The sequence below is a fragment of the Festucalex cinctus genome, chromosome 16 (assembly GCF_051991245.1).
Source record: "Festucalex cinctus isolate MCC-2025b chromosome 16, RoL_Fcin_1.0, whole genome shotgun sequence".
In the NCBI taxonomy this organism is placed as follows: domain Eukaryota; kingdom Metazoa; phylum Chordata; class Actinopteri; order Syngnathiformes; family Syngnathidae; genus Festucalex; species Festucalex cinctus.
The window spans coordinates 12,554,857-12,579,911 of NC_135426.1; the positions used below are offsets into that span (position 1 = coordinate 12,554,857).

The 25,055-nt window shown below is 42.7% G+C and overlaps 3 protein-coding genes across 8 annotated transcripts; all 3 read right to left on the minus strand.

The window, feature by feature from the left end:
* Positions 1–155: 155 nt before the first annotated feature.
* On the minus strand, positions 156–14,734 carry gc2 (guanylyl cyclase 2). 4 transcript variants are annotated; one of them, XM_077499661.1, is made up of 26 exons: positions 14,542–14,728; positions 14,334–14,478; positions 13,461–13,812; positions 13,243–13,371; positions 12,014–12,193; positions 11,821–11,938; positions 11,446–11,747; positions 10,454–10,585; positions 10,281–10,384; positions 10,038–10,156; positions 9,881–9,965; positions 9,714–9,810; positions 9,495–9,617; positions 9,352–9,432; positions 9,106–9,282; positions 7,404–7,560; positions 7,181–7,330; positions 6,959–7,107; positions 5,170–5,333; positions 4,908–5,100; positions 4,666–4,840; positions 3,368–3,466; positions 3,200–3,294; positions 3,040–3,125; positions 2,871–2,971; positions 156–2,605 (listed from the first exon to the last, which is right to left on the minus strand). In XM_077499661.1, the coding sequence occupies exons 1-25, from the start codon at positions 14,573–14,575 to the stop codon at positions 2,872–2,874; spliced, it is 3,546 nt and encodes a 1,181-aa protein (XP_077355787.1). In that variant the 5' UTR covers positions 14,576–14,728; the 3' UTR covers positions 156–2,605; position 2,871. The 4 variants fall into 4 exon arrangements, with proteins under 4 accessions (XP_077355787.1, XP_077355786.1, XP_077355788.1 ...); XM_077499660.1 differs by lacking the exon at positions 2,871–2,971 and having other exon boundaries at positions 14,542–14,731; XM_077499662.1 differs by lacking the exons at positions 2,871–2,971; positions 9,352–9,432 and having other exon boundaries at positions 14,542–14,734.
* Positions 14,735–14,850: 116 nt separating this feature from the next.
* On the minus strand, positions 14,851–19,606 carry LOC144003432 (tubulin polyglutamylase ttll6-like). 2 transcript variants are annotated; one of them, XM_077499675.1, is made up of 11 exons: positions 19,235–19,606; positions 18,831–18,893; positions 18,722–18,762; positions 18,534–18,652; positions 18,282–18,412; positions 18,046–18,199; positions 17,839–17,982; positions 17,677–17,762; positions 16,531–16,756; positions 15,136–15,314; positions 14,851–15,071 (listed from the first exon to the last, which is right to left on the minus strand). In XM_077499675.1, the coding sequence occupies exons 2-11, from the start codon at positions 18,890–18,892 to the stop codon at positions 14,870–14,872; spliced, it is 1,344 nt and encodes a 447-aa protein (XP_077355801.1). In that variant the 5' UTR covers position 18,893; positions 19,235–19,606; the 3' UTR covers positions 14,851–14,869. The 2 variants fall into 2 exon arrangements, with proteins under 2 accessions (XP_077355801.1, XP_077355802.1); XM_077499676.1 differs by having other exon boundaries at positions 19,090–19,235.
* Positions 19,607–20,194: 588 nt separating this feature from the next.
* Positions 20,195–24,941, minus strand: vgf (VGF nerve growth factor inducible). Of its 2 annotated transcripts, none has more exons than XM_077499674.1 (2): positions 24,659–24,941; positions 20,195–23,862 (listed from the first exon to the last, which is right to left on the minus strand). In XM_077499674.1, the coding sequence occupies exon 2, from the start codon at positions 23,832–23,834 to the stop codon at positions 22,125–22,127; it is 1,710 nt and encodes a 569-aa protein (XP_077355800.1). In that variant the 5' UTR covers positions 23,835–23,862; positions 24,659–24,941; the 3' UTR covers positions 20,195–22,124. The 2 variants fall into 2 exon arrangements, with proteins under 2 accessions (XP_077355800.1, XP_077355799.1); XM_077499673.1 differs by lacking the exon at positions 24,659–24,941 and adding an exon at positions 23,939–24,275.
* Between the last annotated feature and the right edge of the window lie 114 nt (positions 24,942–25,055).

The window sequence follows — 25,055 nt, forward strand, 5'->3', positions numbered from 1 at the left end:
TTGATGCTTATTTAAAATGTGATGTGAACGTTGCTTGAGAGTTGTTTGGAGGTACACAACTGATTTATCAACAGCAGAAAACTTAATAACTTAGTTTTTTGGCCTTATGTCAATCTTTTAACCACCGATAACAAATGGGATTGATTGTAACAAAGTAGAGGAGGGACTTATATTTGATATCCGAGATTTACCTGACAATCCATCATACTGTACATAGCAACCACTATCACATTACAATAAAATAAACCATCAGTACTATACAAAAACGCCAGTCAGAATCAATACATGACAAAAACATTTTTAAAAACTAGATGCATGTGAAAACTGAAAAAGACTACTAAAAATAAAAATACTATAAAAAGAAATGTCTAATACTGAATAAGGTGGAATGTTAAAAGGTATGGAATTATGTCAAACAGTGTTGAATGGTTTGGAGTCATTGAAGAATAATGAATGATCGTGAATGGTAGTGTCTATCTATGTGGGTCAAAAATGTAGAATTTTTGGTATGTGGGAATTTGTGGAAATTTTGAATATCATTCTCACGGTGAACTAAATGAGCTGAACATTTTGTAATCTAGAATGGGAGTGAATTATTGAATGTGTCATTGGAAATTGGGAATTTGTGGGTCAAAAACAGAATTATGGAATGTGGAGTGATTGACTGAGGTGATCATTTTGAATCAGCCCGACACGGAATTTTTTAAATAAAAATAATGAATCCACACAAATGAAATTACAATGATCCAAAGTCCAATTCTTTTCAATGAGCGTAGTGCTTTCTTTCACTGAGTAAAACCGCCATTTTGACTTGTGCCGTATTTATGACATAAGCTCGGAATTGTCCATTGGTGTAAACTGTGCAGCTGGAAGAAACACAGTTTGCTGCGTTGTCTCATAGTCCATCCGAGTCCCGGTTAACTTTGGAAATCAAGTTTTATATGCTGTGTGCAAGGTGAATAATTAACTGTTTGACAATGCGGGCAATTGGTTAACGAAACATCCAAAACATTTCAAAGGAAAGCCTATTTTATCTAACTGTGCTCGAAAGAGCTGACTTTCCCACAAACTCTGTCAGCCTTCCGTGAATGTCTTGAGAACAACTGGACTCTAATGTTACCCGTATCAAATGCTTACAAGTGTGAATTGTCTCGCATTTACACGCGTCACACACACTGGTGGGAAGTAATGTCAATCCATGAAGTCAGCATTGCACTTGGATTGCTCTGACATGTCAAAAATGAGTATAAAAATATGTCTGCTCTAAAATTGGACTTTCCCCAAAGGAGGCCCCAGTCAGGTGGCTGTTTTGAGCTTGGTCAATGTAGCAAATGCACCTTTTCAGGGCGTCCTCTGCTGGTGAGAACGGTGCACTGCAGTAAGCGCTATTGTACTGCTAACAAAAGAATTGAGCCAACAAAGCTAAAACACACACAAGAGATGCACAAAGGAGGGCATGCTTGCCTTTGTTCAATTTGTTAATCCAGTGCCAAGCACAGTAGCAACACCGTTGCTGTTGTTGGCGTTTCAGTTTGGGATTTATCTCAACTTTGGTTCCAACTTTTAGTATTTAAAGACTATGATCCAGTTGCACCCAAGTAGTCCAAAATTTGGGCAGCACGGTTTGTGTTTTCTTCCTTCCACCGTACAAAAAAATATTGCTATGGTTAGTTGATTATAATTAATAAATAAAGTGCCAGTGGGTAGACATGCATAATAGCAAGTTGGAAGCTCCAATTTCTGATTTATTGTGGCATATTTACATTAAAAATATATATATTTGATGGTACCCCATTCCCAAGCAAAATATGCATCGGCAACTCCCCTCCCTTAATACGGTTTAATAGATACCCCTCACTATATGATAATGTATACCATGCCCACCCTCTAAACCGGGCACCATCCATGTAAATCCCCTTTGTAAATCCCCAGCTTACTGTCCCCCCCAGGTCCAAATTAAGAACCTGCATGTGCAAACATACAAGAGCGCCACCTGCAGGAGACACATGCACATCAGGTACTCAAAGGGGGAGGATGAGAAGAGACGTTACCAGGAAACCTGCACTTTAAACAAACGATTTACTCTCAACCAGGAGATGTTCAATCTTTTTTTTTTAATCATTATTTTCTGACATAGCTTGTATGTAGCCACATCTAAAGCCCTCCAAATAGATGACGCCAGATCACTTCTGCAGACGACAGTGGAGTTTAAAGAGAAGTCCGGTCCTTTTCCCTTTGTCTTTTTGTTTGCCAGACAAAAGGAAAAGCAGCATGAAGAAGAACCGAGGCGATAAGCCGCATTCACCAGACTGTGTCGGCAGATCCCCGCTTTGCTGAGTCGCTCTTCTTCTATTCATAGCAGCGGACAAGACTCCGTCTCGTCAACTCATGTGACTCTTCTAATCCCAACTTTCACCTGAGTGTTCGCGGCGAAACATTTGACCCAGGAATCCGACCTGAGGTTGTCACCATTCCCACAGCTCAGTGATGCGACATCATGACGTTGTCGTCCTCGCACAGTTGTGTGACGACTCGGATGTGGGAGAGCTTCCTCACAGCCTTGTACAACACCTGCTTCAGGTCCCTCGGCTCTTTGGTGGCCACGCTAAACAGGAAGAAGGACAATGAAATGTAATTAGATTAACAAAGGCATCATATGTTAAGCTTTTGTTTTCCATTCAAATGTTTTTCAAGCAACACACACACATTTTTTTTTAACCTTGTAAAGGAGAACTGAGTTTTGCCAGCAATCAACAATTGCACAATTGCAAAATCGTGACCCCCCCATGAAATAGTTTGGCCAAACTATCTTTGCCACCATTCCCAACCAAGCCAGTAATGTTATACATTTTGCGAATGCATAACATTACCTCAGTTTTTCTTCTTTGCAAGTTGTTCCTGTCGCTGCTTCTCGGCTTGTCGCTTCTTGTGCTGGGCTATCTCGGCCATCTGCAGCCCGTGGGCCATTTGCCTGATGGGATGAAGTGAACAGCGTGAACGCGGCGCATGCCTGCATGCGCACAAACGGACCATTCCTACCCTGATTTGATCTCTGGAGGTATGGGAAGAGGTTTGGTGAATCCGTCCCTCCCAACAAGCCAGTATGTCTCTTCTGTCCCTTTACCCTACAGGGGAATAAAAATAATAATAATAATAAGAAAACCACCCATGGAGAGTTCATGAGTTGTGAGTGTCACACCTTCACTTCCGTCCTTCCCCTCAGCTCCAGCTTGTAGCCCAGTTTGAGCTCACGCAGGACTTTGACTGTGTTTTGGTGCACGTGGATCCTGTAGGCTAAAACAAGCCAAATAATAAAAAAAGAAAGCGGATGCACCGTATGGGCAAAAAGTGCGACAGTGACACATACGCAGCCCGCTGGACTCCATGCGAGAAGCAGTATTCACCGTGTCTCCAAATAAACAATAGCGCGGCATGGTGAGACCGACAACTCCTGCTACGCATGGACCTATTGCACATGTAAGCACACCATGTTGTCATGGCAACATTAAGATAAACAACAAAAAAAGACATTGACAGGGAAGACATTTTTCAAGGCCCCAACAAATATTGTTTTTGAGAAATTGTCAACAAAAATGTTCTAATAAAAGGGAAAGTCAACCCCCCAAAAATATGATCCAGCGTTTTTTTTTTTTAAATTCATCTCAGAGGGCAGCCATTTTGCTACTTGCTATCTACTGAAAATTACATCACAGTTGCCCAGAGCTCAGGTAACGACCAATCACGGCTCACCTGTTTTCTGAGTTAGGTCATGGACGTTCGCAACTGAGCCCTTGATTGGTCGTTACCTGAGCAACTGTGATGTCATTTTCAGTCAACAGCAAGTGGCAAAATGGCCACCCCTGGAGATGGATAAAAATGGTTGGATTTTGCTGCGCAGCTTATATTCCACAAACGCAATATTGCCATATATTACGCTAACATATTACAAAAAAAAAAATCAGTTAACTTCCCTTTTAATCACAAATACATATTTTGTCAAGGCAAAAAAAAAAAAAAAAAAAAAGATAAAGGTGAATGACATAAAATGACATTCTGATATCACATTCCAAGTTCAAAAAGGGAAGAGGGAAATAAAACTTCATTTTGATAATTTTATAGCTTTTAATTTCAAATTCAAATTTCAGAAAATCGTTCATTACAAAATGAAATCAAATCTAGTTAGAGTAGACCTTCTCAAATGGGGGGTGGCGTGTGACTGCAGGGAACTTTTTATTTCATTTTTATTTTTGGTAGTAATTGCACATCCCCTACAGTAGATGGCAGAATGTGCACATGGAGCATAAATAATCTTCAAAAAGTTATTCAGTAGATTTGGGGGGTGTAACAGAAAATAAGTGCGAAGCAGTGAGTTAGTCTATAATACATCCTCAAAAATTATACAACAATATTCACCAAACTTATCCAAGAGGGTTGTAATGGGCCTAAAATAGCAGAATTTTTTAAATAAGATTTATTAGTGTTCTAATACAAGCTTTGTGCTATGGCACGCCATTATCCTATCAGAGCTTTTAATTGGCCCAAGATAATGAATTGGCCTGTTTTATTGGTGCATCAGTTCTCAATATGTACAGTAGGAACTGTAGGCACTTTTTAAAAAAAATATATGACCCCCTATTTTTTTTTTTTCTTGTGCGTTTTGTCCACCTGTGTGCAGTCCGATACGGATCCTGACAGGAACGTCTGGCATGTGTCTCATCTTGAAGGTTCCCACTGCGCTCAGGATGTCGAGAGACATGTTGGCAATTTCCGCCACGTGCCGGTTACCGTTGGGAACGGGGACACCCGACGCCACCATGTAGGCGTCGCCAATAGTCTCCACCTGAGCGGTTGTGTAACGTGAGAAGATGTCGGACGTTGTTACCCGCGATACAGTTGACAGGCGGCACCTTGTAAACGTCGTGGTTGCCGATAATGGCGTCGAAGAGCGTGTAGAGGCTGTTGAGCAGGTCGACCACCTCGATTGGCTCGCTGTTGGCCGAGATGGTGGTGAAGCCCACGATGTCGCTGAAGTACAGTGACACGCTGTCGAAATACTCGGGCACCACAGTCCCGCCCACCTTCAGCGCTTCTGCCACGGATCTACAGAGCGAGGCAGAGTGACAATTAACAAGATCGCCTTTGATTGAACGCTGCGCTCGACGTTCTCACGGAGGAAGCATCTGCGTCAGGAGCTTCTCCGTCTTCTGCTTCTCGATCTCCAGCTCCTCGGTTCGCTCTCGGATAAGCTCCTCCAGGTTGGACGAGTACTGCTCCAACATCCGCAGCATGGAGTCGATGATGTTGGTCTTCTTGCCCTTGTTGATGTCCTTGAACTTGAAGAGGCATGATATCACATGAACTAGTGGCGGGCCGTGCAGTTGGTACAGGACCTGAGCCTTTAGTGGGGACTTAACTCATTGACTGCCATTGACGGAAAAAGACGTCAAATAATGCATTTTTTTCTGGGCTGGCAGTGAATGTGTTAAACATCCATCCATCCATTTTCTTGACCGCTTATTCCTCACAAGGGTCGCGGGGGCTGCTGGCGCCTATCTCAGCTGGCTCTGGGCAGTAGGCGGGGGACACCCTGGACTGGTTGCCAGCCAATCGCAGGGCACACAGAGACGAACAACCATCCACACTCACACGCACACCTAGGGACAATTCGGAGCGCCCAATTAACCTGCCATGCATGTCTTTGGAATGTGGGAGGAGACCGGAGTACCCGGAGAAGACCCACGCGGGCACGGGGAGAACATGCAAACTCCACCCAGGAAGGTCCGAGCCTGGACTCGAACCGGAGACCTCAGAACTGGGAAGCGGACGTGCTAACCACTCGACTACCGTGCCGCCCTTGTGTTAAACACAATGTGCCAATATATTTTGTGATCATATTGCAGCATCCTTTTTTTCCTTTTTTCTTTTTTAAGGGAAATTTTGCTTAAAAATCCGTCAATTTTGGTTACATCTCATCTTAACTCATTGACTGCCATTGATGGAAAAATACGTCAAATAAGGCATTTTTGCTGGGCTGGCAGTGAATGTGTTAATAGATCTTAATTAATCAGATGTGTATACAGTACTGTAAACGGTTAAAGGTTAAAGAACCACTGATTGTCACACTCACCTAAGTGCGGCGAAATTCATTCTCTGCATTCGACTAATCCCCTGAGGGAGCAGCAGTTGGTGCCGTGCTCATGAAACATTTGGTGAGCTAACTCTCCAATTCCAACCCTTAATGCTGAGCAGGGAGGGAAATGGGTCCAATTTTTATAGTCTTTATGACCCGGCCAGGGATTGAACCCCCAACCTCTCGGTCTCAGAGCGGACACTCTACCACTAGGTCACTGAGCTGGTAATGCAGACATGATAAGCTGTTCATTGAGATGCCTAAAATCCTCTCTCAGCTCATCAGTAGGGCCTTATTATTAGTTGTCATTCTATGCAGAAGATAAAGCATATATGACACCACCAGGTGAAGAGAATACGACGGCGTAATAGGGCCATGTATAAATACATACATACATACATACATACATACATATATACACATATATAAAAACAATTTTATAGGGGCATAATATTCAGAGAAAAAAACTCACAAATATTTGAGAAACAATCTTACAAATTTGTGACAGCATAAATTGGCAAAATTGCGAGGAAAAAAAACTAAACTTACAAGAAATAAACTTACAAATTGGCAACATTATAAAGTGGCAAAATTGTGAGAAAAAAACTCGCAAATTTGTGACATAAAGTGTGAAATTTGCGAGTTTTTTCTCAGAATATTATGATACGTGGCCTTAATATGCCATTGTAAGAGAATACACTGTTGGGAAGAAACAAACAAATATAATTAATATAATAACAAATATAATTTAGAGGACTGGCTTCCAGTGACAAACAATATACATTATATAGTATTGGCGTTATGTAGTGGATGATTCGAAGATCCTACCTTGTCAAAAATGTCCTCAAACGTGGGTCTCTTTTCCGCCTGCTCGTTCCAGCATTGTTTCATCAGTTGGATGCACTCTAACGGAGCGCAGTCCAAACTAACCAGCGGGCGACAGAGAGGAGGCGGTTTGCGCAGCTTCTCAATCACATCTGAAACCAAAACATAACGAACACATATGGGTACTTGAGCCCGTATTGTTGAAGAGGTTGTTTGTTGTTTCACCTGCGGCCGACAGATCCAGCATGCAAAAGGGAGGCCCTCGGATGACCACCTCCTGCGTGATGATAGCGAAGCTGTACACGTCACCGGGCAGCGTTCCGTGGAGGCCTGGCTGAGGGCCCCTGAGGAGCTCCGGGGCCGTCCACAGCAACTCTGCCAAGCAGAACCGCTTTACTTTGAAAAATGTGATCAGTTTGTGAGGACATTTTGTGTTGCATTGTCTCACCATCTGCAGGAGGTTCCACATATGGGAACCTCTGCGCCTCCAGAACCTCATTGTAGCCATAGTCTGTGATCTTCAGCACGAAACGCCCATCCACCACACAGTTACGAGACTTTAGATGTGCGTGAGAAACACCGCAATGGTGGAGGTACTTCATACCCTGGAAGAGTGAACACGTCCGAATCAGGCTTTACGTACACTGTCAACAACAATAGTAGTAAGAAGAAAAAACAAACAAAAAAACACACAAATTTTCCGTCAGCTGTGGCGCCAGCCAGAAAAAAAGTGAAATAATAGAAAATTACATCTCGTAAAAACAGTTTCTTTCCATAATTAAAGTATATTTTTTTAACTGTAAATAAACAAGATTTTGCGTTATTTTCATTGCAACAATTTACTGTTAGGGTAATTCATTTACCGTATATAGCATTTTTCCACCTTACGAGGCTCTCAAAAAAAAAATACTTCACATTTTGACTAGTCATTCACCTTCTGATGACACAGTTTAGGAATTCGGTATTTTGCTCAAGGGCACTTCAACAGGTTCACCAAGGGGCTCGAACCCACAACTTCAGGGATACCGGACGACCACGCTACCACTGATTCTCACTGCCACTGATGTTTATAACTTTAGATCACATGAAATGTATGCTTGGTAGTGCGGCATCCATAAGTCCTATTCTTTACTTTGCTTATTATTCACCCTCTGAAGCTTTCCCCTTTATCTATATCTCATTAGATGTACTTTCAAAATAAATGTTAATACAGTAAATGCTACTAGGACGTTACAGAAATTGTAGCTATTTTCAATTAAAAAAAATAAAAAATAAAAAAAGTAAATTCACAAAGAAATTATGGTAAAATTACATTTATTTTACTGTTAATTTCTCAGTAAATATAAATGTTTTTTTTCTTATTTTTTTAAAGGGTTTCAAAGATGAATTTTACATTTTATTCCGTTATATAACAGACAAATATTTATGAAATTATGATACCTTTGTGAACGTATTTTAACAATCATGTATTTTTTTTATTTTTTTTTTAAGAACAGAAATATTGTGTTTTTACGGTTACAATGATTTCATGTTATTTTACATTTGTAAGTAATAAGTAACACGTAATAAGTTTATTTTTATAAATTAAATGATACTTTTAAAATAAAAAATGTAAAATAAAAAGTACAAGTTTGTTATATTGCTGTTACATTTAAAGTGTTAGTTATTATATGCAGTTTATACTCTATGAACTTTAAGTGAATTACTTTGCACCCATGTCTTCAGATGAACCAGACAGTGTGGTTGTGTTTAAAATGAGTTACACCATCTGGGGCGGAAGCGAAAACGAGAATTTTCATTGCTAATAGATAATCACATGCTTACTTACAACATACTTACATCCAAGCAGACAAATATGTTATTTTAAGATAATCCAGTGCTGCACTATGGCGCTTTCCCCACCCCTAAGGAGTGCAACGCTATTGTTTGTAACCGGGTAAGGACCAATCCCAAATAAAAAAAGAAGCAAGAGATTTGCCAGAGCATCTTTGACAGCTTGTACCTGGCAACTCTGCTCTCCTCGCTGCGAGTAAAAAACTAATAAGTCTTGTCTTCTCATCCTTGTGTTGTCTTTCTTATATGTTTTGGTGTGTAAACCTAACAATTAGTTTTGTTTTTTGACAGTGTAACTTGTGTCAAATTCAACGAACCTTGATCAAATCCAGCAGCAGGGATGACTTGAACATCCAATCTAGTTTGACGTCATCATTCAGGAGCAGATCTTCCAGGCTGCCTCTGGAGCAGAATTCGGTCACGATGGCGAACACGCCGCAGTCGAGGAAGAAGCCCAGGAAAGGGTTGACGTTCTCGTGTCGCATGTCCTTCATCTGCGAGCAGATATCGATCGCTCTTACTTTGTAACGTGAAAGCCGCGATATGATGATCGTCTGTCGTACCAGCTCAAACAAGTCACTAGTTTTGGGGTTGATGCTGCTAAACGAGCCATAGGGGAGTTTCTTGAGCCACGCCCAGTCCCCCTAGCAGACAGAATGTTGACTAATTAGAGGTGGAAAACGGCTGGATGGCGCCACATGCTCACCTCGAAAATGACAACATTGGAGTTCTCGTACGTGGCAGGTGATCTGGTGGAGGCGGGGGAGGTGATGCTGCATTCCGACATGCTCTTGGTGACACTGGCCCGGCTGTCATCCAAGCTTAGCTTCTGGAAAAAGATTTTTTTTTTTTAACATTCTCATTATATTGTATTTACATGCATAGAGGAAAGATTGTACGTATATGCAAGAAATAAACAAAAGACCTTGTTGCTAAGCGACGGGTTGATAAAGGTAACATCCGCTAGAGTCAGCAGGATCTTGTTCGGACCCCTGACCAGCCGGATCTGGACGATACGTCGCCTAGGCAACGAGACAGGAAACTTAGACTGTTTCTTTTGTTTCGTCAAGCCTGACCTTTTGCCAGACTTACCGGACAAAGTAAATCAGCACCACGGCCAGCACACAGGCACCAATGGCTCCGAGCACAATGCTAATGGTGGAAAAAAGATCCACACCTGGAGAGAAAAGACACAAGTCTCATTCCCAATCCTTTCAGTGTCATTTCGTCACAACTTCAAGTGCCTCACCCCCTGAGCAGATGACGCCTGGAGTGAACCAACACTGAGCGTCCCGTCTGGGTCCCGAGCCCCGAGGAAAATGGATGTCTCGACCCAGGAAGTGCACCGAGTCGGCCTCCATGTCCAGCCTTTTATCACGGGGAAAAAAACACACTTGTCTTGAGTTCAGTCGTAGGGAGTACAAATGTGCTACTTTATTACTAGGAATGATTTTGTTTGTTTACAAATGTAATAGTTGCACGTGTGAAGTACCTGTGCGTCGGTGTCAGCTCACAGGAGAGTCCATCCGTGTCCAGTATGATGTAGTCCAATAACACGCTTCCAGAAGCATCCGATTTCACAGGATGGCTGAAGCCCTGCAATGCGAATTGGTCGTCGGCTTTTGATGCGTGAAAAATAAGACATTTTGTATTAGGGGAACATACCTCAAAGTTGTGCTTGCGCACTTGTTGCGCTACATTCCCACCAGACATCCATTCCTTAGAATGCTGAACCCGGTGAACGGCGTGAGCAACGAGGACCACCGAGTTGTAGATGGTGCCGAAGAGAGGAGACACCTGCAGGACAAACAGTGCAGCACAGCCCCTGGCTTTGATAGTTTACTGTAATTCTCACTGTTTAAATTATTGTTGTGCTTGTCTGCAATGCGCAATGAAGTGTTAATATTATCTTCCATTTTTAAATTCAGTCTCAGTTTTAGTCCAGTTTCAATGACGCTTGTTAGTTTTTATCAGTTAGTCAACATCAGCCCGTTTTTATTTCGTCCATTCTTAGTCGACTATAAATCTAGTCTTGATTTTAGTCAAAGAAAACATAATTTTATTCGTCTATAGTTTTACTCTGGACAATCACTTTATCCTTGTATATTTTTTGTCTGCAAATTATGCTGAACAGTTCGGATATAAAACTATTTCACATGAAATTTGCTCCCGTCTTTTGACACACAATTACAGTAACAAGTGGCTACTATGGCTCCATGCTCCATTAATTAGCGGTCAACGTTATTGTTTGAACGTTAAAGCCGTTGGATTAATCTTGCGTTATTAACTGTAACTTCCTTCTTTGTTTTTAACCTTTCACAGTGAATCCATCTCCTGTCTGTCCCATTTGTTTGTGCATGTTGCACTTGCTAGCTGCAGATTTGAAAGGCTGTGTGTCACTTGCGTGTCACAGTGACACACATTTTACAAAATCTCATCATTCTTGTCTCATTTAAAATGTACTAAAATGTTCATTGATTTGAGTCCAGTTTTTATTAGGTGAAGTTCATTCTCGTCTTGTCTTCATTCGTCAACGAAAATGCAAACTGATTCAGTCCCAGTTATTGTTTATTAATGAGGGTTTTAGTCTAGTCCAGTTTTAGTCAGGTGAAAAATATTGACAAAATGAATTTTTGTTTAGTTTTCGTTGTCCTCACCTGCTGAGGTTTGATTGTCCTCGCCACCTCGCCCTTCTCCATGGCCTCCGCGTAGGCTTCGATAAACGACACCCAGGGCGAGTCGACCGTGACGGTGAGCATGGCATCATAGGCCCGCAGCAGTTTGCGGTTGCTTTTCAGGACAGGATAGCTCACATTACGGTACGATAGACTGTAGAGGAGCGTGTCGTAGGGTACGAAAACCAGGGAGCCGTCAATCATCTGCATATCGTACGCCGTCTCCAAGAGGTTCTTCTGAAGCTCACCGCCAATCAGCACCGAGTGCATGCAGAGGATGAGGACTAAAGGATAGTAAACAAGGTTTAGACTAGAAGTGAAGTCCTGTTGCACACAATCAAAGAAAAGGAGATCCACCTCGTATTTCGCTCATTTTGCGAATTTTAGCCAGAGTCCTCCTGATGCCATGGGGTGTGTTCTCCATAACGCTGACCAGTCTGACAGGCAGATTGTGCACCCGGAGTGACTCAGCGACCTTCAATGCAGACACACACGGCGAACATGACACACATGGCCGAAACGGTATTTGATTCAGCATTTATACTCCGACCTTATTCGCCGTCTCCACCCACACGTCACCCGAGGCAGAGATGATTCCGACGTGAGCCCACCTGAAGTACCTCATGATCCGAAATAGCACCCAGGTGGGCCTGGGCATGGAGCGGGCGAAGGTCGGGTGGCTCCAAGCGCGGTCCAAGTCGTAGCCGACGCAGCTCCATGCAAACAAAGCCTGAAGGAGGAAATGAATATTATACATTTGAAAGGTTCTGAATGAACCTCTGCCTGGTCCTTCTATCTTTAATACTTGCGATATTATACTAACAGTAACGACCAGGAGATTGAATATTCATTTGAACTATTTCCTGGATGCCAGAAAGATCGAGTACACTGCTGTGGAGCCTTTTTTACCCTCTTAACTCATTTGCTCCCAAAGACGTGTTTATTTGTTCTTTGGTTGTTGTTTTTTAATGCTAGAGCAGGATTTGAGGCTTTGATGCAGCCTCTGACATGAAGAGATCGCTTAAAGCAATAGTAGTTATTACAAAATTCGGCCATCGGGTGGCAGCAGAGTATAAGAGATCAACCAGGCCTACGTTGCAACAAGCTCTTTTCCCCAATGTTTTCGACACATTTGTGAATAATGACGAAACTTGTCCATATTCTAATGCTAATTGCTGCAAAACAGTAATGGATGCCAATATACTTTTTTTTCCTGATGAAAGGAGAGACTAAACTTTCTTTTGGTACGTTCCATGTTTTTATAGCAGTAGAACACAATATTCTGTGGGCCTTGCAAAAATCAATCCAAATCCAGTAAAACAGGAAACGGGGTTGCTTCAGTGAAAACGGCTGGGAGTGAATGAGTTAATATGCAGAAGAAGGTCTAATCTATCCAAAATGGTTTCTACTGTCTTGGCCTCAGCCTAGCCCATGTGACAATGTGTGACCTGATGGTCTTAACTGGTTTCAACTAGTTAAGTGTGCCAGAGTGCAGATAGATCGTAGTCAACCAATTATTAAGAGGCCTAATATAACACATTGGTGCCTTGAAAAAACACCAAATAAGTAAAATGGAAAAATAAACTAGTATTTAATTGAATTTATAAATGAATTTAAAATAACAATTGCTAGAAGGGTTATGTGTTTCCTATTATACATAATTTATTAGCATCAAGCTACGTTTGTGTTTTAAATCCGTCGCGTGTCAGGTCACTCATATCCCAAGACACCACTGTCAACCAAAACAAAATCAAAAATCCCTCCCAACAGACAACTCACTTTGTTCCAGCCTTTGCTCAGCATTGAGGCAGCGTCGCAGTAACCCGGGTTGGCTGGTCCGACGTAAGCCGAGGCTTTCGTGTGGAGAGCCACGAACTTCTCCAGGGCTCTTGAGGTCTCACACGGCTCCTGTAGAATCCAATTAATACGTCCGTCAAAAATACAATACTCACAAAAAAATTGAACCTGAACTTCTATTAAGGTAAGCGGGTGCTTACATGCAGCACGCTGTAATCAAAAGTAGCAGCGTAGGATAGCGAGGGGTCCTTGTTGATGCGGTTTACAGCAAGCCGTGCCGCCACATCGGGCAGGGCCTTGGCGAAGACGGGGTCACACTCCCAGGGGCCTACCACCCCGATGCGAAATAAGGCCCCTAGGCACGGGTAGGGCAGTGCGCACAGGCAGGCCAGGAGCACCAGGAGCAACCTTACGAGTTGATGGCCGTGGAGGGAGGAGCGCTCGCGTGCCGGCTTCCATTTTGTTTGAGAGACTAAAATCCGTCCTTGCATGGTGTAGTGCAGCTCACAAGATGCTGGAAAATGACGTTTTGGTGCTAAACACTGTCGTTCCCTGAATAACAAATGAAGAAATATTTCCTGTGATGATTCTGATTAATTTATTTAAAAGCAACACCAAAACTAATCCATCAATTAGGGATTATTTACATATTATGCTACTGCTAGTTTTCTATTTAAAGGTAATGATGCAAACAGTTAAGGATGTAAAAAAAAAAAAATCACTTCAATTGGTAGGCCTAACACACGATTAAATTAAGTTAACCTCATATATTCACTTTGGATTAATTCAATTCAATCATGTTACCAATTAAAACAATTTGATTAAATTCGTCAACAATTCTTTTTCAACAATTCCCTTTTTGGAGATTATAGGCTATAGAATTTGTCCAAATTTGCACAATCAGCTAAAGATGGATTATCTATCGTGACCCTCTCATAACAGCACCGAATATAATCCGACGGGAGCATTTCATTCAACATTAGTAGATGATTTGCTGGATTAGGCACACATTTTCATGTTTTTTTATTATTATTATTATTATTATTATGACCCTTTGAAAGAAAGTTGCCTACCACGCAGATGAGATTGAGAGGTCTTTTCCCCGTCTGCAACAATCCCGCCGCTGAAAGTTGTTCCATTGATGTCTTCTTGGGACATTTCCATGTACTAACAGCTGTCCTCTAGCGTTCCCCCAACATTCTGGAATTAGCAGAGTCGCTGCAGGGGGAAAAAAAGTGTCTGCATGGCGGTCAAGTTCCCTGGTTGTGCGCGTTGACCTACCCGACAGATTAGATGCAATCCAATCATGACCCATGCGGCATTAAGACGCATTGAACAGTCAGGAGAATTTAGACAACACATTTGCCTAATTAAATGCAACTCATTGATTTTCATTAAATCAATGATTCCAAAGAGAACAGAATGTGTGACTGTTCATGTCATTTAGGAATAATTGTTCATCTCACCACAAGGTGGCGTTATTGTTCATGTGCTTGTGACCACAGAGCTCTAGCTGTTTCCACCCTCTTAGTATCCATAGCAACCATGAAAGTAATGCCAGGGAAAGAGTGAAAAATACTGTAGAGGGTGTTCATGATAACTTTCGAGTTTATTTCAATTGCATATTTTCACAAAGCCCAGTGACGTCATTGTTCTTGGTCTTGTAGAGCCTGTCCTCCACTTTTAAGTACTTGTCATATTTCTCGTTTCCCTCGCTGGGGTAAATCCTCTTGAAGCCGCCCAGGTGCTCGTCTTCGTAGCTCTCCATCTCCTCCACCATGATCGCCCGTCGTTGATGCTCGTTCTCCAACCTGTCGGGGAAACATTTCCTCATGATGGCGAGTTTCAAGTGCACGGTGCAGAATCGGATCGTACCTCTCCTCGATGCGAACGTTTTGCTTCATGCGCTCTTCCACCTTGCGCTTCTCTTCCTTGATCATCCTGCATCGGTCAAAGGGAGCCAAGTTGATAAGCACCATAGTGTCGTAAAGTAAAGCGTCCTTGACCTCGCAGTCCAGCGGCAGCAGGGTGGAAAAATCTGGGGAGTGATTCACCTGAGAATTAAAAAAAAAAAGAAAGAAAAAAAACAAAAAAAAAACAAAAACAAACAAAAAAAAAATCGGCTTCAACATTGGTTAATTTTCAAATAAATGAGTCATGGACCTTAAGGAACAAGTAGTAATAAATAGGGATGCAATGATAAGGGCAATATTAAAACTGCCATAATATCGTCGTCGTCATGTTCACGATATTTAAAAGCAACACATCTGTTAAAAAAAAAAAGTCAGGTTGATTTCCATTTGTGCAATTCTAGTACCCTCTGGTGGCTAGTTTTTTAGTGCAATTTAATTTTCATTAGGGATGTTTTAGCCCTTCTATGTTTAAAATCCATGCTAACTGTCAGATGAAGGTGAACGTAATATGCCTGTGAATATGTGGAGGAACTCAATGTGTGCGTGCATTAACAAGTAAGCGCCTCAATATTGTTATTAGAGATTGTAAGTGGTTTATATGCATTGCGGTTATGTACAAAAGCACAAAATTGTGCTTTTTTTAGTTATAAGCTCGTGACCTTTTTTAAATATCACCAACCTCCCCACAATATTGTGATAATTATCGTATCGTGAGCTTCATATCGTGATGTTTGTATATCGTTACATCCCTAGTAATAAAATACAGTGGTACCTTGACTTACATGAGTGTATATTTTTTTATCCTCGCCAAAATGTTGACGGTAATGGATTTACACAAGTAACAGTTTCATTTTTGATGCTATTAATATATGTTTACATGAGACGATATAGAACAGTGCATGGCTGAAACAATATAATTGAAATCTGTAGATGGGAGGTTGTAAATAAATGTTTAGGTCTGGATTAGGACAAATATGGACTTTGATCTTTGAGACATTTATTTTGTTGTGCTGGTATTTTTGAGTTTGTTCTTTTTTTGTTATTTCAGTTGGTTATATTTTATTTTTTTATTCTGATTTGGTAATAAAAAGCAACCACTGTGCACCTCCATGCATATCCCTGTCTGGATTTGACTGCCCCCAACTGGTTAAGGCACATTAACACAAGCAGTGGCATTTCCATCCATTTCAAGTGGAAAAGATGATTTGAAAGGTTTTGAGTTACGAACGTGGCCATGCAACAAAACCCGTCTCTCAAGGTACCACTGTATAGTGTAACCCCCCCCCCCCCAAAAAAAACACTACAAACCGCAGATTTCCACAATAAGCATTTCTACAAAAAAAATCAATGTGCGAACCTCAAGCACCCACGGCCTGTAGTGCTCGTCCAGCAGCACGTCAAAGCCGAGGATCTGGAAGCAGGCGCTCCCGACCACGTGTTTGGAGAAGAGGGTGATGTAACCGTGCTGGATGCGGGAATGAGCCAAGACCAGCGTCTTCACGATGCCGTCCTCGATGTTGCTCCAGATCTTCTCCGTGTTCCTGTAGTTGGACCGCAGCTGCTTCTTTAGTGTCGACAGCTTCCTAAAAGACCAACAATGTCATACAAGCTTACACTAGTCGCAAAAATCTTAGCTATATATTGGGATTTGTGTTCTGTTGTGGGTTGGCTCATGGGGTCAGTGGGTTGTTACGTTCTCAGTTTTGTCTAGTCCAGTGGTTCTTAACCTGGGTTCGATGGAACCCCAGGGGTTTGGTGAGTCAGTCTCATGTGATTCATAATGATTGACCATCATTGGTTGTAGGTGATCACTCTACATTGCTTGTAAGGAATTTGGTGCGCTCAGTCGTCGACTTTTGATTGTTGCGTTGGTACGTCGTGTGACTTCTTTATTATTGTAATCCCTTCACACTATGTCCAGCAAAAAAAGAAAGTAGTCAGACAAATATGCGAATTATACTCACATGTTAACAGTACTTATGGTGTTACGCAGGGTTCAGTTCTGGGGCCTCTGTTGTTTTCATTCTATTCATTTTATTTCTCAATAAAGATGGTTCAGAAAATGTGTATAGAGAAATAGTGGAGGCTCACTACCTCCAGTAAGGTTAAGAACCACTGGTCTAGTTAGTCTTATTTTGTCATATATGCCTTTATTCTGTCATACAGAATAGTGCCTGTCCTAGCAGGAGTTAGCCCTGCTCTCTCAATTGAGGTTTCTCAGTCAAGGTTTCTCCGTCAAGTGTTTTCTTCAAGGTAATCTGAATCCAACTGTGCTCTCTGTTGTTACTTTGTATTTTTGTATATAAAGACAGTTTCGCAACTCCCGTGTCTTGTCTGCTTTTGGGTCCTACTTCCACACCTCACGTGACAATTTGGGGTGAAATTTCAACAATAGCCTAAAATGAACTATAACTTCAGATTGGAATGGCCAATTCTTTTTTAAAATTGCAATTATCATCCAATTAATCATTTGGGCCCCACATTTCTCAATGAATGAATGTACCGTTTGCTGCCTGTCTTCTCATCATTGATGAAGGTCTCGCTGTCTTTGTTGATGGTAAAGTTGGTGAGATGCATGTACTTGTTATTCTGACAAGCGGAAAGCAACATTAGAGTTTGCGTTGCTTGATGTAACAAAATGATGTAAATACACGTGTGTACTCACCACATTTTCATCGGTCGGTTCTTCGTACTTGATGGTGCAGAAGCGAGCCAGGCCCTCGTTGTACATGTAGATCCGCCAGGGGTAACACGAGGTCACCAGCACGTAGATGCGCATGTCGAACTTGAAGCCGTCCATGAGCAGAGGCTGTCAGGGAGCAAAGGGAGGGATTAAAATGTCTTCTGACTCGTATTTATGCATGAGACTCACTTTAGTGATATATTCCTGACAGATCATATCTTGTTCAGGCGGAACTTTTTCCCACGACGTAAAGATGGAGATGCCTTTGCCTTGGCTGCCCGCGTTGGGTTTGCAAATGTAACATTTGTCTTTGTCCCTAGCGTAGGATTGGAACAGGCCATACCTGGGAAAGACAACAGGGTTGTGTGAGTGCGTCCGATACAGAAAAACAAATCAACATAACACTGAGAAACAAGCAAACACACTCAATGGGAAAGGTCCAAGTTCTAGGAAAAATGTTGTAGTCTTGGGGGAAAAACTTGATCATGTGCTTCCAGTTATTTGCTAATGAATTTTTGTGGCAAATTTCAGTCATAGAGGGCAAATGGTTGATTTTCTGCAACAAATGAAACACAAATGATAACATTAAAAGTAATGATTACTATAACTGGAGCTCAATCACCCAAGAATATTACACAAACAGTAAATACAGCATTTTATAGTGGTCATGACAGTACCTGGTATGGTTTCATTTCCTTAAATTTGTCTTCACAAGGACGGCCATCGCTCCAAAACAGGGTCCAGTCCTCACCTGCCTTCGCCTCTTTAATGCCTAACTTTTCAGCAGCACGCCGCACTGCAAACAAAGTGCAACAGTTTTGAATTCGCGTCAATGTAAGTGTGATCTTTGTTTTTTGTGACCTACCGCTGTCAAAACGGCAGTTGGTGAGATTGATGCCCTGACAACTACAATAAAAGAAAGCCCATTGGAATGCTGCAGTCATAAATTATAGACACAATAATATTACAGATACCTGCAAAGTGGAATATCGTCGTCGTCATCGTCTGTGAAAGGGCAGCTGTCCCAAAAAAACATCCTAAACAAATCGACAATTGTTTACAAACGAAGCAAATACGCTTGAGTGAAGTACAAGCACTCAAGACATCAAATTCACATTAATAGGCTTCTTGAGTGTGTTTTATTGAGAAAAAAAACAGACGGAAAGAGATCTGGGCAAGTGTAAACAATGCAATAGGCCTAAGGCTTTTTTTTTTGTCTTTTGTTTGTCTCACCTGCAGAGGGCAGCTGTAGCAACATTTGCGTGTGGTGAAGGGCTGAACCCCACAACGTTTTATTTCGGACAAATCGGGGCAAAGCCCAAAGTAAACCGAAGTGTTTTGGCAACATTGCCGCTACACGTGGCGTCACCTCACTCACCTTTGTCATGAGCTCATTGAAGACGCGGGTCTCTTTAATTAAGATTCGGGCTCTGTATAAAAGAATGTCACGTGCTGCTTGTTGTTCTTCATTTCCTGGCTGAGAATCAGCCCAGTCTCGTCAGCTAGTCACGCCGAGTATCTGAATTATTTGTAATTATTATTAATCAACCTGCACAAACAGGGGGGCATCTGCATTTGGAAGCACGTTCTAATGATTTTAAGAGCAAAAAATATTCAATTAATATCCACATTGTAGTTATTTTTATTTTAAATACACATCACCCCCCCAAAAAAACTTGTGATTTTACTGATCAAAACAGAAACTTTACGTTTCTGGATTTGAAGATTTGGAAGCCATTTTGAAATGGGAGTTTCGTTATTTTACTTCCGGTTTACAATTAAAGAACTTCCGGGTCGCCGATGGACACACTATGGGGAGAAATTTTGTCTTTATTTTCAATTCCTTCGACAATCTTCGCCGGGGTAATTACCGTATAGCTATTTTTCTTGGTTATATCATATCTAAAAGCAACCCTTGACAACAATAATAATAATAATAATAATAGTAATAATAAAATAATAATAGTTTTATTATTATTATTATTATTATTATTATTATTATTATTATTATAGAGTAGGCCATACTGTGTATGCAAGTAAACAGAAGGAGCCTGGATGAGGCAGATGAGTGCTGGATGGCTGCAGTTCTGCCCGCAGAGGTGCAGTGATTCATGATGTCACATGCTGAGGACTGGGGTGACTCATCCACCAATATTCTTCCTCACGCAGCAGCTGCAGAGCAACACGTTCAACATTCGTGCACACATGAATGCAGCATCCGCCCGCACACAAAAATCTACATTCACATTAGATGTCAACTCTTAAGTACATTAGGAACAGGGGGAAAAAAAGTAAAGGGGAGACACACTGTCCACAATGAAGCTTTTTCTTGATTAAAAAATAGTCGACTTTATTGGTTTCTTTGTTTAGGAAAAGTATTCACTGACATGCGCATACTTGCATATCCAGCAAACGCATGTTTATTAGACTACAACAAGGTACATCTAGAGACCGTGTACAGGCAACAACAGTACATCACTCAAACAAGGATCTCAAGGTACAATATCATTGCTTCTTTCATCTTGAAGCCTTTTTTTTTATTTTATTTTTTTATTATTATTGTTGCATTGGAATCTCACAGAAGACATTTTAGATGCAATTATACATAAACATGCAGTCTCCTTTATATGCAGATGCCCTCTTGATCTCATAAATATCAATTTAGTACAAATTACAAACTTCCTTGCTTTGCTTGACTTGGTTTGATGACAGCGGTTGGGATGAATTTGGTGAGATTGCCGGTGCCGCGTCTCTGGTGGCTTATCATGGCAACGCAAATATATTTTCCTCATCCCTTAGCAACGACTGACCAATCAGCCCAAAACGTCCAAAGACCAACATGTGGCCATTTTCGCCCACGTGTGAAGACATAAGTTGTACCCGCTTGGAATATTTTCAGTCATCATTCCATGTGTTGCTTACATTCCTCAAATGAAACTTGTGGCTCCAATAAATGACAAAATCATGAAAATAAATATGAATGAATAAATGCTAATGTCACAGTGACCTGTAAGGCAAGCGGATATCTTATCAGTCTGTAAACAAGTTCAACTAACAAATGCATGCAGAATATCAGTGATTGTGCAACCCAGTTTAAACATTACCAAATGGCATTCAATTCAGAGGCAAAGTGGTAGTGGGGTTTGTTGAGAAATAGAAAAACACACGCACACAAAAAAATAAAATAAAATAAATGCTGTGTACAACTTGGTAGTTGTGAGTTTTGAGCAGATTGAGTTACTTTTACCCGACGGAACTGTCCTGAAGTTGAAGTCAATTTAATGTTACATTCTTAAAGAATGCTGGATGTGGCTCGATGGCTCTTAGTTTTTCCAAACAAAACAATTGGGGTTGTTTTACACAGAACAACCCAGAGTTGGGTCAAATTGAATCAAGTTAGCGGGCCGGGTCGGTCCAATTGTTGACCCAAATCGGGTCGTTTTTGGCCCAGCAGTTTTAAGGGTGTGGTCACATATCATGTGAGTGACCTCTCTGAAAACGTTGGCCATAAAATCAGTATTTTAAAGACAACTATACTTGTAACCTTGTAACCCATTTCTCGGTAGCTTTAACTCATCATTATGGGTAGTTGGATCAAAATCTTGACCCAACGTACTGGGCCAAATCCTCAACCCAATGCACTGGGTACAATTAATGCAGCATTGGACCACCATTTTGGACCCAATGCTGGGTTAGCAATTTCACCCAATTCACAGTTATTTTTGACCAAGAAAATTTAAGAGTATTATTTTTTTAATTTTATTTTTGATTTTTCCAGCAATCTGACTCACAGCATATCTTAGCAGTAAAGGAAAAGGAATAGCATGGCACTATAGCAACAGGGTAATTGAAGTTGTGCAAAGGGATGAGTCACTGGAGCCATTACAGAGCTGCCTCACAGCCCCCGCCATCAAATACAGTACGTCCTATTCAGAATTTTTTATTTTTTTTTGCGCTTTTGAAAGGTGGACCAGATACTTGGTATGTGAAATTTAATGTGTACAAATCATAAACACAAAGCTAATGTTTCATTCATTCATGTACGGTATATTCATTTGGCAATGTGGTGTATTTTTATGTTTTCCATCATCTCCCTTACTCGGCATTGTTCAAATGTCCTAATGTTTTGGGAAGTGGTGGGTAAAGCCCTCCTGGAATGTCCGAGTCACAATGGATCAAATGAGGCAAAAGATGTAAAAAAATACAAACAGTCTGGTATCTCCTCACCACTGGACCTGGTCTTCTCTTGCCACCTGGCTGGCGCGCTTTCAGTCGTACAACCGCGGCCTCTTCATGAGTAGCTGTTCGATGTATTTTTCCAACTGTCCCTTACTGTCGGACAAGTATTCCTTCGCGGGCGACTGGTAAAACTGAGGGACTCTGGGAGCGGCCAGTGGCCTCTGGGGGTACAAGGAGAGCTGGTATCTGGGGTAGTAGGGCTTGCGCTGGAGGGTGGCGGGGGGCTTCCTCAAGCGGGGCTGCACCCAGTTGAGGTAGCGTTGCTTGGATTGGAAGGCGGCGGCGCCGTCTCGGGAGCGTTGGAGAAAGCCGTTTAAGGCCAAAGTGGGCTTGGGGACGTAGTATCGGTATGTGGCGCGCGGAGGAGGGAAGTGGACGGGGTAGAAGGGCATGTAGGGGTAGCGGGTCCAACCCCAGGGGTTCTGCTTCATTGGCTTCGGCGCTTTGGGCCACATGTATGGTTTGGATACAGGATTGCTCCAGAATTCTTTGGACCTTGTCGGCGATTGCTCCTGAAACCAGTTTTTCAGGAGATGGAGTGCTGGAGACGGTTGCTTGGAGCTGATTGGCCCATCCTTGGATTCCAGAAAGGAGCCGGCGGAGGACGACACGGGCATTTGCGGTGTAGCATCCTTCTTCTTCTTCTTCTCCACGTCACTGATGATGTCCACCACGTCGTCGGCGGGCAGGTGGAGCTTGCTGGAGATCTCGATCAGCTTGTCGATGGTCTGGGGGTCGATGTCGTCTTCCCCCTGCAGGTCCTCCTCCGACCTCTTGTCCTCGGCGGCATTGGGGGACACGTACTTCCTGCCGCCGCCGTTCTGCTTGACCATGTAGCGCAGGAGCATGTCCGAGGCGATGTCGGCCAGCTTCTCCTCCTCCAGCTTGGCTCGCTGCACCTCGGCGGCCTGCCTCCGCATCTCCTCTTGCTCCGCTTTGGCCCGGGCCTCCTCTTCCTCGGGACTTAACGCCTCCTCCTCCTCCTCTTCTTCTTCTTCTGTGTTGGTATCGCCAACGTCTTTGAAGTCATCCATGAAGTTGCCTCTGAATGATGGGATGTTCAACGCTTTCTGCGTCTCCTCTTGCCATTTCAGCTTCTTCTTCGAGAGTGCCACGTTGTTGCCTTTGTTAAATGGGATGATATCATTGTAGCTGCTGTAGGCTCGAATCTCCCTCTGCTCCAAATCCCCCGCCCTCTTCACGGCCGAGTCCAAGCGAGGAAATTCCTTCATCATGGTCTCCAGGCTCTTCAGCTCCTCCGGGTTGAGCTGCTCCTCCTCCCCGCCTTGCTCGGGCGGCGGCGGTTGCGTCTGGACCTGAACCGTCTGACTCGTGGTGCGACTGCTCACCCTCTCCGTCATCCTCTCCTCCTCCTCCTCGGCTTTCTTCCTCTCCTCCCTCCCCTGGGCGGCCATCAGGAGCTCCAGCTTCAGTCGCCCATCTCTGTCCCGCTCCTTGCCCTCGGGCTCGCCTGCCGCCACGCCGTCGTCGTCGTTTTCCCTCCGGCTGTCCGCCCGCGTGTGATTGAGCGCTCCCAGCAAAAGCGCCGCGAGTGTTTTGGGATCCACGTCGTCGAAGAGGTCGCCTTCCTTCGCCGCTGTCTTGGGGATTGGATCCTCATCCCCGCCCTGCGCCATCTCAGTTGGGATGTCAGGGGCCGCGGTGGGGTCAGCGGACGAGGGCCACGTTAGGAGAACCAGGAGAAGAAGGGCACTTGGGGTGACATGGGAACCCATCATGGCCTCCGATGAGCAGGATGGGAAATTCCTGGAAAAATAATATATTTTGTATTAAATCTAATTGCTCACAAAACCTCAACTATAAGAACAATTGAACCAATTACATTTCAAATTCGTCCTCACAGCCTGGATGACATCATCATTCTGTTCTGATTGGTTGGTTTGCGCAATTTAGAGGTTGGATGTCATGCACAGCCACGCCAGGGTTATGGAAGTGTCACAGTAAAGTGCTGCAGTCCTCCTGCTCTCCTTCCCTGGCACGGTGTCAACAGACAGGGACACAGCCCAGCTCCCATTGGCCGAGAGGAGCAATGGCCACTTCATTAAGGACACCTGCCCATTCTAAAGCTACACTCCAGTGCCACAATAACAAACATGTTGAATTATACTAAAAATTTGCATTATCGATGTGACGTCAGCATTTTTCATGCCTGCCATGCCAAACAGACATAAGGTCATTGCAGTAAAAAAAAAATAAAAAAAAAAGTGCATTAACTGAATTGCAGACAGCCATTTTGAAATAAATGACTAATTAGGATGTATTTGTTCGCTGTGGCTGGGGGTGCAATCATACCTCATTGAGTGGGGTTATTTTTGACAAGTGGGGGAGTCATGGTGATAATAGCTTGACTCTGACGATAACAGTGATGAAGGTGATGATGACAATACAGACACCAAATTTGTGCACCATGACTAATCCCCGCTTGAAAATCACATTATTGACAATTATGACTCATAGGTTCTAATTGCATATAAAAAGCATTCAGGTTCCTCAATAACTTGCATTTATTGTTATTATTATCATTAAAAGAAGTGAGACTCACTTGAAGTGGGAGCACTGTGGGGGGATTCCGCCTCCGCTTGTTTGGACGTCACAGTCTTGTTGTCACGCTTCACAGCACACTTCCTCGTGTGTGTGCGTCTCTCTCTTTCTCGCTCTCTCTTTTTGAATGTGTTCTTCTTGTTCTCCCTTTTGACACTCTTTCGTTGTTGTTGTTCTTCAATTAGAATTTCCTAATTTGGACTCGACTTATTTGGATTCCAGTTCGAGGCGGCAGGGATTCCTCGTCCCCCTCCTCGGTGAGTCTGTTTTCAGCACCGCGGACAGCGTCAGGGCCTCTTATACCCGCCCACTCGGACCACGTGACACATGCGTCAAGCGCCTCCCATTGACGTCACCGATCTAAGTTCCATTCATAAGGAATTTTTGCACCCCCCTCG

Excerpts from the sequence above, each read along its gene's own strand:
- LOC144003432 (XM_077499675.1), bottom strand. The coding sequence starts at position 18,892 with ATGTTTTTTTGGGACAGCTGCCCTTTCACAGACGATGACGACGACGAT. Across the intron at positions 18,200-18,281 it reads ACTTGGACCTTTCCCATTGA|GTATGGCCTGTTCCAATCCT; the intron begins GTGTGTTTGCTT and ends TGTCTTTCCCAG. Across the intron at positions 15,072-15,135 it reads AACGTTCGCATCGAGGAGAG|GTTGGAGAACGAGCATCAAC; the intron begins GTACGATCCGAT and ends TTTCCCCGACAG.
- gc2 (XM_077499660.1), bottom strand. The coding sequence starts at position 14,575 with ATGGGTCATGATTGGATTGCATCTAATCTGTCGG. Across the intron at positions 9,811-9,880 it reads GTGCTGATTTACTTTGTCCG|GCGACGTATCGTCCAGATCC; the intron begins GTAAGTCTGGCA and ends CTCGTTGCCTAG. Across the intron at positions 7,561-9,105 it reads TGCTGCTGGATTTGATCAAG|GGTATGAAGTACCTCCACCA; the intron begins GTTCGTTGAATT and ends TCACTCTTCCAG.